The 18,285-nt window shown below is 35.9% G+C and overlaps 1 protein-coding gene across 5 annotated transcripts in view; it reads left to right on the top strand.

The window, feature by feature from the left end:
• LOC127877659 (carbohydrate sulfotransferase 1-like) overlaps positions 1-18,285 on the top strand; it is a 28,746-nt gene that overhangs the window by 6,205 nt on the left and 4,256 nt on the right. The window contains exons 2-7 of one of the 5 annotated variants that reach the window (XM_052423746.1): positions 1,485-1,740; positions 3,148-3,200; positions 11,280-11,375; positions 12,208-12,267; positions 12,700-12,898; positions 13,103-13,186. In XM_052423746.1, coding sequence (XP_052279706.1) covers positions 12,753-12,898; positions 13,103-13,186 — 230 coding nt within the window. In that variant the 5' untranslated portion in view covers positions 1,485-1,740; positions 3,148-3,200; positions 11,280-11,375; positions 12,208-12,267; positions 12,700-12,752. Of the gene's footprint in view, positions 1-1,484; positions 1,807-3,147; positions 3,201-8,929; positions 9,263-11,279; positions 11,376-12,201; positions 12,268-12,699; positions 12,899-13,102; positions 13,187-18,285 lie in introns of those variants that run through there. The other 4 variants (XM_052423744.1, XM_052423745.1, XM_052423743.1 and 1 more) reach the window with 4 other exon arrangements.

The raw sequence follows: 18,285 nt of genomic DNA, 5'->3' as shown, positions 1-18,285 counted from the left end.
TAGTAGTAGTAGAGTAGTAGTAGTAGTAGTAGTAGTAATAGTAGTAGTAGTAGTAGTAGTAGTAGTAGTAGTAGTAGTAGTAGAAGTAGTAATAGTAGTAACAGCAGCAGCAGCTGCAGTAGTAGCAGCAGCAGCAGCAGCAGCAGCAGCAGTAGTAGTAGTAGTAGTAGTAGTAGTAGTAGTAGTAGTAGTAGTATGCATTACAAAAATGCAGTTAGCCTTACATTTGGTAAAATTTAAATATATTGCAAGGGAGGCAAATGTTGTAACAATAAATTTCAACTTATTGCATTTGTTTCCCCTGTATATAAGAAAGATATAATAGTGTATTACCTCCCCTGTCCTGCTTATATTTATACTAATCAACAAAATTAAACATTAACACAATATTTGATATACAAAATATACAAAAAATCTCATATTCTGATAATATTTTACTGATCCACTGTATTTTACTAAAAGGATGATGTTTCATTGGACTGATAATTATAGATTTAGGATTACAGACCAGTTGCTTCAGTAATATTGTTCAGAGTGTGCCCTGTTGGCCGCGTATGCATTCTTGAGTTATCATTCAAAAACCATTTTACTATTTTGAGTCAACGTGACCTTGACCTTTGACCTAGTGACCTCAAAATCAATAGGATCATCTGCGAGTCATGATCAATGTACCTATGAAGTTTCTTGATCCTAGGCCCAAGCGTTCTTGAGTTATCGTATGACAACCACCTGGTGGACGGACCGACCGACCGACTGACCGACCGACAGACAGACCGACATGAGCAAAGCAAAATAACCCCTCTTCTTCGAAGGGGGGCATAAATATTCAACCATATAGACCAATTTATTAAGCATAAGCCCGATGGTTCACGATACTATTTTAATAATGGAATCAAATAACAGTGTCCGACAAACCACAAAAACAGGACTGTTCAAAGAACGCGCGTTTAAATATTTAAAATATGTACAGCTGATTCGTGTGTTGCCGGCTGACCTATATGCTTTCGTTTATTTTCATTCTTCTTATTTATTTTGCATTCTGTAAATATAGATATCTGATCAATAATATCTAATGAAGCGAAATAAACCATATGATATCTGGCGCAACACCCCGTAATTGATTTGCGTGTAATGCAGCTAAGAACTGCTTAGAAAAACAGGCATTTTTGATCTCATAGATACAACTTTTGATCGTTCATCAACAGCGACCACAATCAACGACGTATATCTTTTTTAAAGATATTTCTAGTTTTAAATTGCGCAGCTCAACACGTGAAAGTTTTAAACACTTATCATTGTTTGCCACTTGGTCAATGATGTTTTGAGATTGATAGTCACTTAATTGTTTTGACGTTGCGTTATATTCGTACTGGTGTAAATATACATGTAATGACAAGGAAGGACTGGCATCCACTACCTATCCCCACCCCAACTACGTTGTATAGGACGCTAACTTGATTCATATCAAATGTCTTGTCTTGTAGGCTTTGGAGTTCCAGTTTTTTTAGCACGGATGTGGCACAACCTTCATCCGATGAACTGTAATCCCCTGTTCTAACTCTGGCTGCCTGTCACTGGATGCTTTCAATTATGTCTACATGCTTTGCAAGATGTGGGTCCAATACTTCAGAGTACTAAGAATGGATATTCTATATATTGTATAAGTCTTTGTTCGTGATCAAACGAGGATAGCGAAGTAAGACTGCTTTGGAAGACATAAGACTGAACAAATACGTGAAGGTAACGTTTTAATTCACTTTCAATCAGAGCAATTCCGTTAGCTTGTTCCACGAGAGCAACATGAAGGTAAGAATGACCTTTCATTTCACGCGACCATCATATATTTATTTTTATTAATCCACAGTAGCAATGCTATTTGTTTGATATATTGGATTTACAACGTATCAACGATCGTTACCCGTCGAACATTTCAGCAAATATTTGCGAGTGATTTAACTTCACTACATAAAGTTAATTTTTTCGCCGATAATTTGACAAATAAAAAAAATACAGGCTGAAGGAATATTTTAGTCAAAGTGACATCTTTATTTCGTTTGTTACCTCTCATGATACCACTTAATAAGATTTATTGACACATTTAATGTGAACTATACTATATTGCACCTATCCTGAAATTACCGGTTATCTATCTAAATTTGTTCCGTTTTACACAATCTTCTCTCTGCAAAAGTTTATTCAATTAAAATGTTATAGGTTATTTAAACAAGTGGCATCTTTTGATGTTTGGTAATAACAACTATACAATGCATGCACAAACTCCTTATACTCGTGGCACGGATCGAAAATTGAGCCAAATGCCCCAAACTTACCTTTTTGTACAAAACGAAACAGAAAATCATGTTTTGTGTTGACATGCATTGTTGTTATTGCCATGAAGTATATATTAAACATTTTGATTGCTTCGAGGTATGCCAATCCGGCATGCCAGACGATCAAGCTGAATTCAGTAAAGCTCCATTGGTCATTGTCGGCTTAGGTACTACTTACATGTACCCCGAGTACTCTTAAGTATACTTACATGTACCCCGAGTACGGTAAATATAATTAAACGAACCCGGGAATTTTAACGATAAATCGGTCGTTGTCGGCATTAATTTTTTTAAATTATGTTCACATTTATGTCAATTTTCTGTTAAATGGCCTCTATATTATCGAAACTCATACTCAAAAAGCATGTTGATGCAGCTTTTTTTAAAAGAGAAAGATTAACAATATCGTTTTACAGTTATCGGTAACGCGTTTTACGACATCGGATTTTGGGCGGGGATACAACTCGGGTACAGTCTTATATCGACCGGGTACGTTTAAGTTTATTTACCGTACCCGGGGAACATGTAAGTATACTTAAGAGAACCCAGGGTAAAAGTACCCGAGCCGACAATGACCAATCGAGCTCAAGTAAACCACCTCTTACAACTTTTTTAATGTTTGGGGTTTTAAAGACACTCTATTGTGCAATAAATCGTTGAGCTATAGGACAGAGAATTATACCTTCTACTATACCACATCCTTAGCACGAATAAACTGTTTACATTGACATTTATTGACCAGATCATGTATCTGTATATAAATAAGATCCTCTGCATCTGGGATAAGCTGTGCCACACATTTTGTGTATCTTTCAAGATGACCACACCGCAGCAGCGGGCGATGCCCTGATCAAGCTTCGACATGTTCAGGTAAATCGGGGCACTTCAAAATAAACAAGGACTTATTGACTGCTCCTTTACAATAAATAACAATAATAAAGTAAATGCTTCTTTCTATAACAGGGCTCATATTTCATCATATTAAATATTTATTTAAGTCGTTTTATAGGTTCGCAACTCTTAGAGTCGGTCAGTTTTGGTTGCTTTTGTCATCTTTATGAAAAATCACATTAACGCCATCATTGTAAAACTTAAGAATAAACAAGATGTGTTTGTGAAACACTATGTCCCCCAATATATTTGACCTTTACCTTGGCCTTTCACCACTCAAAATGTGCAGCTCCATGAGATACACATTCATGCCAAATATCAAGTTGCTATCTTCAATATTGCAAAGTAATGGCCAATGTTTAAGTTTGACGCAAACAAACAAACAGACAGGGCAAAAACAATGTGCCCCTCAGTATAGACTCTGGGACATAAAAATCGAATTATCTAAAATTCAAAGAACCAAATAGTCAAGAGGAGATTTCACTTAAAGCCCTGCTTAACGCGTACAGTGGTGCAGTTCCTAAATCCGCCAAAGTTGGCAAGTATTTTAAATATTTTATTAAGTACTGAAACGATCATCCCAAAACTTTACACGAATTAAATTAGTTTCAATGTGAAAATTGTCTGCTTGTTTTGGGTTTATTTCGACAATTTAGTTTTGGATACTTATCACGCCATATTCAAGGCCGAAATTGTAAAAAAATGACGTAAATCCGAAACTTATATAAAAAGTTCGAACTGATTGGAAATATAATGTGTTAATATCATCCGTTTTCAAAACGTTAATTAGTTAATTGAGTTAAAAATGAACACTACAACAGTTGATTAAACGGTGTTCATTTTAAAGTCTTTTTTATTAATCGTAATGCTTGTTAAAATGTATATCGAGATCCGTGTTAAGTTTATATTACTTAGAGTTCAAGCTCAGTAATTTTGGGTAGTTGGTTGATAACACTATTACCCAATGTCTTCAAATACTGCATAGTTTTTCTTATATTTAAACGTTATTGTAGAGCACAGAAACTGATGTCAATCGTGAGAAACTTTTGAACGACGTGATATTAATTGATTTGAGCATCGATTTGTGAAAAGGGGGTTTAATACATGTGCGTAAAATGCAGTCCACACAGGCTAATCAGGGACGACACTTTCCGCCTTAACTGGATTTTTTTGCTAAGAATAGACTTTCTTTAAACAGAAAATTTCAGAAAAGCGGTAAGTGTCGTCCCTGATTAGCCTGTGCGGATTGCGACACTTTACGCCCATGCATTTAACCTCATTTTCTCACAGCACGGCTCATTTATAAAATTAATAACAATAAACATGTATGCACATATCAAGATGACTCGATTTTATGCTAGACACAATGCGGGGCCTCAAAATTGCGCTTGCGCAGAGTGATACATAAATTCCTGCCCCTGTCATATTATTTAGGAGCTCACCTACACAAAAATGAAATAATATTGAAATAATCATCGGATCAATACGAAAAAATGTCAATATTGTCCATTAAGTCATCTGCATTTACCAAGACCAAACAGTCATCGCTTTTTTAAATGCTAATATGAGATTGGATGATGGAGTATATCGGACTATGGCGGACTTCGGCACTTTACCAGCACGTGTACTCTTGAATCTTTAGAACATTTTAATACCCACTTTAGACCAGAGGGTGTCTTAACAGTGAGGGAACAGTGGTTATTAAATCAGACAAAGCTGGGAAGAATATCGAAAGTGTTCTTAATTTTAAATGCACGTTGATCGTCCCTTAAAAATACGTTTTGTATGAGTTTTACGCATATGCAGAGCGACAGAACCGCGACCGTCCGCAATCTGAATTAGAACAGGATAGAAACGCCGGGTCACCTTAGGCAAATCACATCGTCAATCTCTTGCACGACGGTAACATACATTCACCTCTGTGACGGAATTCTATACATAGATTGTGACGTCACTACGTTATTGTCAGTAAGACCGTTGTGTACACAATGCTGTGATGGGCTCAGAACGGACTATTTATATGAAAGCGTCTCATTCATGTCATGATCATTCCAAGCGTTCATCATGGAGGTTACAGTATTCTAAACAATATCTTGCACAACGGTTACATGACATTCACTGCATTAAAAAAACATCTCATACCATAATATCTTATATCAGTCTTAATTCATTATTATGAAATTGATATGGTTTTTTGATATGTCGAAGCAATGCCTAACGTCACTAAATAAAAATTATGTTCAGTTGTTTACATTTGTAAAGTGCGTGGAATGATTCCATCTGCGTAAATGGGCAATAAAGTTTTTGCACGATGTATCGTAAATTTAAAATTCCTATTTCATTATTTTACGCCTCTGATCCTAAAAAATCCAAATCAAATATACTTTGAATGCGTTTGTTCGGTTTTACCCGGTTTCTGGGCAATATGGCATGTTGAGCTTTTCGCAGAGGCATTCTATACATAGATGGTGACGTCACTACGTTATTGTCACCTCTATACTAAGACGCATCACATTCCCCTGGTTTGGGGAATTATGCTTCCGCCAAAGTAGTTCTGCGTAGGAATGAAAATGGTAATAATGAAAGAAAATCGCTTTTTATTGAGTGTTTAAAACGAAATATTGTTTAAAGAAATGTTATTTAATTATGTTTAAATGTGATTTTGAATCTCTATTAAGACTGATAACGATTATCAGAAGCACGATTACCTCACTTCCTTTCGCTTTCACTTTTCACTCGTAAAAGAAGTGCTACCCACAATTCCTTTCGCGTTAGTACACAGGTCAGTAAGACCGGTGTGTACACAATGTCGCAGAGGTGTATGTGAGAGCAAGGAACGACAACTTTGCGTGGAGATTGTCGCATCGTATCATAGAACACACCCCGAAGATACGTTATAACACAGAGATGGTCAAGGTTACACACACTCTTCAGTGGGGTGAATATTTATGTATGTTCATGCCTTCCGACCCCTTAAACTACAATGCCTTTAATGTACCTCAGGCTATTATATCCCATTGTGTGTTGTGTTTGTTTGCATCTGAATATATATCAACGTCAGCTTCAACATATATAACTAAAACAGCTGACTGTGTTATACTAGCAATACCCGACTGGTACCATGTCATAACATAGGACCATTTAATTGAAACAGGCCGTACTAAGTGGTGAAAAAAGTGTGATCAATGATCCGTTTCTGCATTGATATTAAAAATTGATTTTCAGAGACGTACACTTTAAATGTATAAAGGATACGTTTTTATAAGGTTGGTAGGGTTCAGCTCCAATTGCTTAGATGTTATTGGCCTTTGCACGCACCAGTAAAACTCTTTATTATGCTTTTCATATGACTGATTTATGTAAACAAGAAATATCTTTAAAAAAGATATACGGCGTTGATAGTTCAATGAATGAGATCAAGGATAGCGAATGTCTTTTTCTGTGCAGTTCTTAGCTGCATCACACGCAGTACGGGATGTTACGCGGAGTTTTCGCGGCTTATTTTACATTATTACATATTGCTGGTCATAAACCTATAGATACAAAACAGAAAACCAAAAGAAGAATGGAAGTGAAATTAAGACATATGAGTCAACCGGCCACACGCGAAGTATCCGTATTTATAGGCGCGTTCTTCGAACCAACCTGTTATAGTGGTGTGTCGGGCATTGCTATTTGATTCGATTATTAACAGTATCGAGAATCATCGCGCTCATGCTTAATACATTAGTCAATATGGTGGAATAATTATTGTTAAATTAATCAAAAATAATATTTATCATTGTATTGTTGAAAACACATTAAGAATCTATTATTAACATACCATAATTATATTGCTGAATATCTTCATTTAACATTTTTCTGGTCTAAAGAAAATTCCAGGTCATCTAGTTCACGGATAGCGTCTTTATTATATAACGATTATTTTACTGGCCGCGAACTCCGGTGATGATATAAACTCTGACATTCACACACTGGCTGCGAATAGACCCGATACCTCGCGGGTTGAAATGCAATGCATTAAAGTGAGGCCTCGCTTCCACTGCTCTTTATACTTTTACATGTTAACATGTTGACAGGAAAATGGAAGTAAGCACTTAATATGAGAACATAGCCTTTAAGTATAAACGTTTTTGCCCTGGCAATCCTCTTAAAATAAAAGGTGCGCGCACAAAATGTATTGATGTCGAGAATTGAGTGTAAAACTGTTCTATCTATTAAGCCTTTTCATTAGAGATTACCGTAAATTGTTTCATGTCGTAAAACAGTGTTACAAAGACGCGGATAAGTTTCCAATATTCTGGCGGTATACTCAAATCAGCCAATGGAATAAATGAAGTGTATTCATTCGTACCAAGCCGCGGGAAATTTTATTTAAATTTTATTGGACACTTACAAAGGTCAGGTAAGGTGAAAAACTGGCTTAATACAGCTACGCCGAAAAAATAAAGGACGGATAAAATACTGTTTACAATATTAACGCTCAATAATCAAATACGCTCATCAACACAGGGACATTAATATTCAATTATGCGGGGATTCGTAGCATGTGATTGAAGCCGTTACACGTTGATATACATCTACTAACCTAACTATAGGGTTTCTTAAAGCAGCTTACATACAAGCAGTGATATGTAACGGTATTAAAATGTTCCAACAACTTGTCAGGAATGTTTCTTTACGTTTTTGCCACGAACTTGATATACTTTGCTTTAACCCCGAATGCCATAGATGAACTATGTCAAGGCGGGACATTTAATTTCGTAATACGGCGGAATGTTATATCAACATATACATATAAGTTATTTAATATTAATTTTAACTGTTCTACACAATTCATCTTAAATTGTTAATTCTTCAAGCCTTCTAAACAAACATACTATTGATTGTGTCCTTATAGATCACATAGTATTTTTATACGATTACACAATGGCTGTCATCTTTGCAAAATGCATTCTACAAAATAAATGGTGCGATTGTCATTATCATTATATATGGTGTTATATGTAACTTAATAATAACGTTTACTGTTATACACCATGCATCTTCAATTGTTAATTATTCAAGTCTTCTAAACAACAAAAAATACTGTTGTGTCCTTATAGATCACAAAGTATTTTTTAAATACGATCACACAATGATTGTCATCTTTGCAAAATGCATTCTAGATTATAAATGGTGCGATTGTCATTATTATTAATAAGTTTATATATTTAACGCGATCGGGTCCATGACCTTATCCGGTGACAAAGCTTTCATACCTTTTGCATAATTGTTGGCGTGTACTACACATACCCGTGTTTCCATTCAGCTTTGCAATTTTTATGACTCAGCCAAAATATCATGTTAATAGTTAGTATGAATTGAAAGCTACATATTATCTCTCAAATGTTCTAAGGTATATTGATGAAAAAATGTCTGTTTAAAAATGCATTGGGTTTAAATAGTAAATACACACGTTTAAGTTTAAAATATCAACGCCATCAACCATGAATAAAAGCGGGATATGCATTCTGCGTAGTTCCCAAATCAAAAGACTTTATATTAACGTGCATCATATTTAAGAAAGTTTTAATGTCTGTTAACGGATTTTTTCTGTATATATTTTAGTTTTGTAAAATATTATTTTTAGAGAACAGTTTTCTGCAAAATATGTAGACACTTGGTTTAAGGCTTATTTATCTAGAGAAGCATGTCAACTGTGCAATGAAGTTCTGTAAGACGCCGGTTTTTACACCGTACCTTGGCCGTATACTTGTCATCTTTTTTTAAGTTGTATGTGCAACTACCAATTAGCATATCGCCCGCGGTTGATAATGTAGCTAGGGGTGAACAGTAAGGATCTATGCGATCGAAATGTTTATCTTCAAAAGGGAATCGATTAATCATTCGAAATCATCGCTATGTAATCGTTTCAATTGAAACTTATCGATAAAGTGTACATGGTGTCCATACATCTGGGTAGAAAAGATAATTGCTTGAATTGGTATCGTTTGGTGTTTAAAGCTGTTGCGTAAACATGGATGTAAATCTTCATAAAGGTAAGTCAAAACTGCCTTACATTAACTTAGTTCTCTTGCTCTAGCCGTTACAACATCAATCGAGTTTAAGCTCCATTGTTACCATTTCACCTATTGTATTTGCATCGTGGGCGCATGTTTCTTAATATCTGGTCATTTTAGCCATGTAAAGTACTGAATGTGTCAGGTTAATCATAAATATAATGCATTTGGCACGTTCATAAGTGTGGACATGAACACTGATCTTAGAACAACTGATTTGTGTACAATATGTGTTTAAAGATAATTTTGCATTCTGTAATTACATTACATTTTCTTTAATATTAAGAATCCTGTCGAAAAGAACACTCCGTTCAAATATCTATAACTGTAATGATAGTAGTTTTCACTACTACTTAAGTTGAAGCCACGGAGCGTATATTGAGTCTAGAGTCCGTGGTTGAAACGTACTATCATGAAACATTGTGTGACAAATGGTGATTTTATTCACCTACGGGTATTTTACAAACACGCGTCTATTGTTATTCATTAAAATATGCGTTAAGACGATAGTGCTAAATCTGAGAAAAAATACGCCGCAAACCATCCACGGCTGAATTTAAGCCAGTCTATGAGCGTACGTTTGCTATATTCATTCTAATCGTACAAAGTTATTCAGAACGCATATCATCACATATTTACTAACAATTAAATCGGCAATGTCGGTCGTTTTATTTGTCCGGAGGATAAAAAGGAGTGAACAATAGTATGAAGTTTAAATATCGTTTAAGAAAGTTTACAACGCACGCACTATCATACACCATTTGGGCGGCGTTTTTCAAATACCCGTACCATCCGTATGATAAAAGGCATTCTATGGACTGTGCTACGATTCTTTGACAAGCAAATTTTTAAACATGCACAATAATGTTTTCACGTAAAACACATTTTAGCCCTAGGATACAAATAATTGTTCGCACTGATATTTGTAGAATTGATCGTATTAAGATGGACTAAAAGAAATTTTCCCCATCGGCATACGTATATCAGATTAAATATCTATATCTGGTTTTATCTTGTAGCCTTTCTGAAGTATCTAGCGAGCATTCAAATTAAACCAAGATCGTCAATGATATGTAAAAAAAATCAGACAGTGTCATATAGCTAATTGGCCTTTGACGAGGCTGTTATAAGAAGGTTTTGAATAATAATGCACCATGAATAAGGCCATTGCGATGGTGTCAGATTGGAAAGTAGTTCAATAGAAAAGTGATTTTAAGCAACATTTTATCTTTAAATATAGCTGGCAAAATATAACCTGGTGTTTATTAACAAAGCATAAATTGCGAGCGTTAATTGCTTCCTGTAATCAGACTCGTGTTCGCTCATGTGGTTCGAGAAAGAATAATACGATCTTAATCATCAAACAATTGGCTGTCCCCGCTAGGGCAATGGCTGGTACACGCGTCTCTCACCTACGCGACGGAGGTCCAATCCCCATTCTCGACAGCATGTGAGTCTGGTTGGTGGTCACAATAAGGGACCGCTGGGGTTAAGTCCCGCGGGTACTCCTCCGCACAAGACCACATCACAATTGAACTCTTTCAGGAAGCAAGAAATAGATGGAAAATGCAGCACTAATTAAAAAATCGTTCCAACTTACGTGAGTGTTATGTAGGTGTGCTGGTACACAATCCGGGTCCTCACATAATGCAGCCTCAGGCCCGGAAGGACCTCATAAACTCCCATACATATACAATATATTTATGGCGGACTGCACAGGCTGATCTGGGACGATGTTTTACACAAATGCTGCTCATTCAATTGAATTTCCCCAAAGCAATGTTCAATTAATTGGATCTCAATGTGGACACAAGCCAAAATGTGATCTTAATTTTCACACAAATTAAAAGTTCTTAATCAGATAGAAAAACTTCATACACAGTTTTCACGGATGTGAAGAATGATAAATAAATCTTCGCATAAGTGAATAATAAGTTAATATTTTGCACAAATATAAACAATAGGTATGATGAAAGATACGTTTACTTTTCTTCAGTGTTCCAAGTTATAAGGAATCAATGTCGATTAAGACGTCAATTGCTGGCTGTTGTTGCCGTTCTCGTATCTATTACAATCATTCTTTGGTTGACGGGTAAGTAAGCCAGGGATAACACTTTCGTAAACGCTGACATATTTATTTTATTAAATATTTAAAAAATTTATTTAAAAAAATAAGTTTAAATCGTTATTATTGTAAGTTACGTATACATTTTGGAATTATAATAAACATATATATTGTGTCAAAACCGCAAAACACATAATAAAGTGTCAGGCAAATTTTTATAAGTATTGTTTCAACATATTATAGGAAGCGTGTTCTTGTACTGTTCTGGTATAAGTGAATTAATTATGGACTGCCGTATACTCTCTTCTTTATTATCCCTTCTCGTAGGACAACGAATGCATTTTATATTTAGGGCTTAACGCTTGAAAAGAGCTAAAGAACAATTTTACACGTGTAAAAAAATCCGGATTTAATACACACCATATTATTATAAACTGTGTATGTAATTGAATATATGCATTATTTGTATAAAGTATAATGAGCGTGTTCTGGTTTTGCTTCAGAGAAATAAATATGAACTGTCTGATACTGTTTTAGTTATTCTCACTTCTCATTGGACAACGCATACATTTCACAAGTAGCGTTTAACGCTTGAATTGAACAATTTCACACGTTTCTCACATGACCCCTTATTTAATACATTAATATAATAGTAAGGTAGTAAAGACCAACGCCTTACATTTGAATATATAAAAAAGCACAAACCACAAAGTGAATGTTTCCTGACTTTAATTTAGTTTCATTAATATAATTTGGTGTTTTCCATGACATAATATTCAATGTCTAAAGCATAGCCCACTTGGGTATTTTATGATGTCGTACAAAACGTTAGCTTTAAATGACCTCTGTGTAGTTTCAGGTTCAACGAAAGATTCACGTGGGCCAGTCGTATATGAGGGCGAGCCAATCATTCAAAAGTGTAAGAAGCGATAAATTGAGCAAGAAACATTTTCGTTCTAAACCAATACCGGTCGTGTACATTTACTGTGTTAAATAACAATATTTTTAAGGAGTTGTGATTCTTTAGCATTACCACATTACGAAAGAGCCTTTCATTTATTTCATGTATGTGCACAGCTGTATAGTACTATACTTGAGTGATTTGAAGGCGTTTGAATGTTTAAATCCTGTTTATATATTGATGCATATTTACTGAATCTAGTAATCACTAATAATTTAGTACATAATTTTGCTCCATATTTGTGTTTATTCAGCATAATCTTAAATTTTTTAAATGTACAATAACAAATAATGCAATAATTTTTGTCGCCGTGCTATATATTCAAAAGCGTTCTGATTGTTCAGTGATTGTTCTGCCACATTATTAAAACGTTTTGTTTTGAAACTACAGCATTCAAAAGTGCAAGCACCGAGGGAAAGCACAACGTCATTTTGAGCGCTAACATGAACAGCGGATCCAGGTTTACCGGACGCTTTCTGGGCTTCGGACCGGACACGTTTTACTTTTACGAACCATTAAGGAGATTTGCTCCATGGGACTACGTCACGTCCGGTAATCAGCGATGCAGCAGCGTCGATGGTGATTGTCGGTACGTGAGTTTCATTTGTATTGGGGGGCATGTTGGGTCAGAGGAACATGGCTTCGTGCTCTTCCGTAACGTACTATCCCGGATTCAGAACTATGCTATCTTCTTTTAAGAAGACTTTGAAGCGTTGCTCATCGAAATACGTATACTTATCGAATATGCTTTTGGAAGATTTGTTTGACGATTTTTCTTTTGCATCGATTTTAGGAAAGCTACCATAGAGGAGATGAATGTTTACCGTCCAAATCCTATGGAAAAGATAACCGAGCCGATTATCTATAATGTTTCCAGGTAATGTGTATTTGTTATACTATTATACGGTAGGTTGAATATCGACATTATATATAAGCCGTGCTCTGTTAAAAGAAGGTTTAATGTATCTGCGTAAAGTGTCGTCCCAGATTAGCTTGTGCAGTCCGCATAGACTAATCAGGGAGGATACTTTACGCATAAACTTAATTTATGCTGAGAAAAGACTTTCTTGAAACGAAAACTATCATAAAAGCGGATATTGTCGTCCCTTATTAGCCGATGCGGACTGCACAGGCTAATCTTGGACGACACTTAACGAACATGCATTTAATCCCCTTTACACAGAGCACGGCCGATTAATACATATTTGCACCAACATGATCTGTGGGATTGTCTGACTTACATGTATGTACAAACGACTTAATTTCTCATTTCGCAATGCCACACATGCAAAAAGCGTTGCTTTAGCGTGTTGATGTTGGTAGGATTAGAAAAAAGGATAGTCATGTCCATAAAATATTACAGAAATTACTACAAAAGGTCGGGCATTCATTAATATTCGGTTAATGTTTACATTTCTTAAAAAGAGGAATGAAAAATTACTATTTTACATCAGAAGACCGCGTTAAAATTCTTGGAAACGATATGCCTCCAGACTAGTTTGGTATAATCTCTCTCATTACGCAAAATCACTGTGAGTGACGGATAGGTGGGACTTTCTCCATATCAAGAAAATATGTCCTTTTTGATGATGCTGGAACAGCAGCGTCCAAGATTTGATAACCAGTAAAAAAAATCTTCACAATGGCAACCTATGTAAGAGACCGAGCCAGTCCGATTGAGATAACTCGATTTTTCAGTTACTTCCCTTGGCATTCGCCACTGCGTAGGAGATTGCTCGTTGATTTTCATTGATAACATTCTCCTAGCAGAGTTGTCGTTCGTGTTGATAAAGGTAAATATTAATAGAAAAGCATATCCTGGGGAAACAGATTCAATAAGTGTATCAGAACGTTAATTTCAAATTAGTAATTTTACATTCATTTTATTTTTATGGACCAATGAAACAACTATATATTTTCTCTATTTTGTTTGATATTTGTTCTCGATTTAGTAAATAAATTGCGAATAAAAACATGTAAAATTAACTTTTTACGTGATCACAAAACTAAAGAATGCGAACAATTTCGAACCTGCAAATTGTAAACGCTGCACTGCTATGATATATATAGATAAAACAACAATGCTTGGCGTAATTGTCCGTCCCGCTAGCGCAGTGGTAAGGACGTTCGCTTTTTCACCTTAACGACACCGGTTCGATTCCCGCTCCCGGCGCAATGTTATATTTTGTATGTTTTGTGGTCACCATTCCTGACAGTTGTTTTTATCCTGGAAAATCTCACCCCCACCGCAGCATTTGACCATATAAAAAATTAAAAAGTATTTCAGTACAAAACAAATAGCTGGAAATTGCAATATTTGTTCTCGATTTAGTAAATAAATTGCGAATAAAAACATGTAAAATTAACTTTTTACCTGATCACAAAACTAAAAAATGCGAACGATTTCGAACCTGCAAATTGTAAACGCTGCACTGCTATGATATATATATAGATAAAACAACATTTCTTTGCGTAATTGTCCGTCCCACTAGCGCAGTGGTAAGGACGTTCGCTTTTTCACCTTTACGACACCGGTTCGATTCCCGCTCCCGGCGCAATGTTATATTTTGTATGTTTTGTGGTCACCATTCCTGACAGTTGTTTTTTTTTCCGGAAAATCTCATCCCCCCCCCCCCCGCAGCATTTGACCTTTTAAAAAATTAAAAAGTATTTCAGTACAAAACAAATAGCTGGAAATTGCAGCTATCATTCAAAATTCGTCCCAACTGTCATCAATCTAATCTTATTAGGTAGGAGTGCTGGACACACTCCGGGTCCCGACATTATGCAGCCTCAGCGCGGACGTAACTCATTACCTTGGAAAAACACAAATACACACACTGGGTGCAGCCTAGGCGCGTATAGACTCAAACAAGGCAACAAACTCAAGTGCGGGCACAATCATTTAAAATTTACATATTGAATACGATATTCTAACAGAAATTACACAACCACCTAAGTGTACATACCATGTTTGATATTTCGTTCGATTGTTAGATTTCAGCATATACATGTATAAGGTCATTTCGCTATTAGTTAACTTATCCATATGTTCGTGGGCGAACTCGGATAGTCAAGTGCTCATACGATTGAGCTCACATGGTCCGGCTATGTGCTTATACCTACTTTCGAGAATCATCATGAATGTATTGCCATACTTAATGAACAAGAATGTGACCCGCCTCCCAGTTTCGCTCAATGGGTCAAGTTACCCACGGGTACTACTTTCCCGTATCCCTAAACTTTTTTACGTACCAAAAATGTTTCGTACGCAAAATTCTTTCGTACCAAATTTTTTTTCGTACCCAAAATTTTCGTACCCAATTTTTTTATCGTACCAAAATGTTCGTATCAACATACACAATTGTGGTGATATAGATAAACTTAAATTGATGTTTTATATCCATCCTCTTCAAAAGCATCGTCACACCAGTACTGCCAGTACTTTGATTATCATTTGCAGTCTGTAACATTAACACGTGCCGATCCAGGATTTTAGGTTGCGGGGTGAAACCAACCACAATCAAACGAGAATTCATAACTCGATGAGTCAATTAGTAACATATTCTAAGACGGCATTTTCTAGCATACATATGAAATAATTAATATTTTCTTTAACATTTATGACCCTGTTGACAAACACCATAAAAACAACAATGCTTTGAACCGGTACTGGTCAACTGTTCTGCTTAGCGATTTATTAATCAAAGACGACTTGACTCTTGAACAACTTTCGACGCCACAAACGACTGATATATATTCATATAATTGCATTTGAATTATACCTTAAATCTGCCGTCAACTGGACTCCCGGAGCGAATTGGCAAAAACGAGATGTTAGGAGTGTGTTACTGTTTTAAATACGGTCTTGGATATGTTCAATTTTAACGCGGCTGCAACCATATTGAACTTTCCGTGACTGATCGGAATAACACATAGAAAACCCCGGCCCCGGGATTCAAATTTGGAAAGTTTTAACAATCCGTGCGACGATGGTGTTGATTTGTTAGGTAAATTATACGCAACATTGAAAGTTCTGTCTGGAACCAATCGATATAGACTTGATATCTTCTTAAGACTTCTTCCATAATTCAAAATGTTTTATCCACCGATGCAGATCCTGAAGGATGCAATATGTCGCTATAAAAGATTGTCCTAAGAATTCACTCAAACACCTCGCTTGTAACTCTGCATCTTCGCGAAGCCTCGGGAAGCCTTATTAATATTTTATTTTCCATGAGCTCTTCCAATCTTTATCGTCGTGCAACTTTTTGTTGTCTTTCCGCATCGTGCAAGAGCCGCTTATCAACTGTATATACATCATTCTGAAGACTTTCCGAAGATGACGATTTACCAGCTACGGGTTACATAACATTAGAATTATTTCCAATGTTTGCAAACATTCCGAGTACGTCTGTTTCCAAACTTTGAAACTTTCAAAATGTGGATGCCTAAGTTTTTTTCGATTCCGATCAGGCACCAGCGGTTCGAGATTCGTACAACATGCCAATTTTGACACATTCAGTGACGTGTGTGTAGTAGATTTGTATCGATTCAATAAAAGGAGGCTTATAAGTGGGGAAAGAACTAGGCATATTTAATAAATATTATTAATCCATTTTAACAACTGGCGACAAATGCGTTTGTCTCTTTGAAAAAAAAAACCCTGCTAGCAACTGATTTATGCACCTTAAGTTACATATATAATATATTATGGGATAGTTCAGTAACATATATATTATGTGATTTGAAACTTTGCAAGCAAATCAGTATATAATTTCATATATTTCGCTTTTGATACATGTGTGATCATATATCTTTGACACGGATATTTATTTTAGTGATTAATGCATTTTTTAATATTGTCATGGTCTTTATGGTAGCTATGTGGTTTCAAGGTCTTTATGGTAGCTAGGTGGTGTCAAGGTCTTTATGGTAGCTATGTGGTGTCAAGGTCTTTATGGTAGCTATGTGGTGTCAAGGTCTTTATGGTAGCTATGTGGTGTCAAGGTCTTTATGGTAGCTATGTGGTATCAAGGTCTTTATGGTAGCTATGTGGTGTCAAGGTCTTTATGGTAGCTATGTGGTGTCAAGGTCTTTATGGTAGCTATGTGGTGTCAAGGTCTTTATGGTAGCTATGTGGTGTCAAGGTCTTTATGGTAGCTATGTGGTGTCAAGTTCTTTATGGTAGCTATGTGGTGTCAAGGTCTTTATGGTAGCTGTGTGGTGTCAAGGTCTTTATGGTAGCTATGTGGTGTCAAGGTCTTTATGGTAGCTGTGTGGTGTCAAGGTCTTAATGGTAGCTATGTGGTGTCAAGATCTTTATGGTAGCTATGTGGTGTCAAGGTCTTTATGGTAGCTATGTGGTGTCAAGGTCTTTATGGTAGCTATGTGCTGTCAAGGTCTTTATGGTAGCTATGTGGTGTCAAGGTCTTTATGGTAGCTATGTGGCGTCAAGGTCTTTATGGTTGCTATGTGGTGTCAAGGTCTTTATGGTAGCTAATATTGTCAAGGTCTTTATGGTAGCTATGTGGTGTCGAGGTCTTTATGGTAGCTATGTGGTGTCAAGGTCTTTATGGTAGCTAATATTGTCAATGTCTTTATGGTAGCTATGTGGTTTCTGATCTAAAAGAAGAGTCTCATCTAGTTAACATTTTGTCTTATTTTATTTTTAAGTGCCTAGATTTAGGGATAAGTTATTCTGTATAATAACCTTTGACCCTGTTTTACCCGTTTTTATCAAGGACAATACCCACATGGTAATTGTGAACATGTCTGCTTCTATATTCCATAATCAGACAAAGCATTATCAAGTTATAGGAAACATTCCCATTGTGAAATAAAGTCCTTTTTGGGGGATAAAAGTTTGACGTATGCTTTGAATGTTGTTGTTTTTTTCAATCGTGTAATGCACGGTAAATTTGTAGAGCGGACAAGCACTATTTTTGGAAATTAACCTTCAAACTCACTGTTCGA

This window comes from Dreissena polymorpha, chromosome 4 (assembly GCF_020536995.1).
Source record: "Dreissena polymorpha isolate Duluth1 chromosome 4, UMN_Dpol_1.0, whole genome shotgun sequence".
In the NCBI taxonomy this organism is placed as follows: Eukaryota; Metazoa; Mollusca; class Bivalvia; order Myida; family Dreissenidae; genus Dreissena; species Dreissena polymorpha.
The sequence above is the reverse complement of the archived record's forward strand: the minus strand, read 5'-3'. Positions and strand labels throughout refer to the sequence as shown.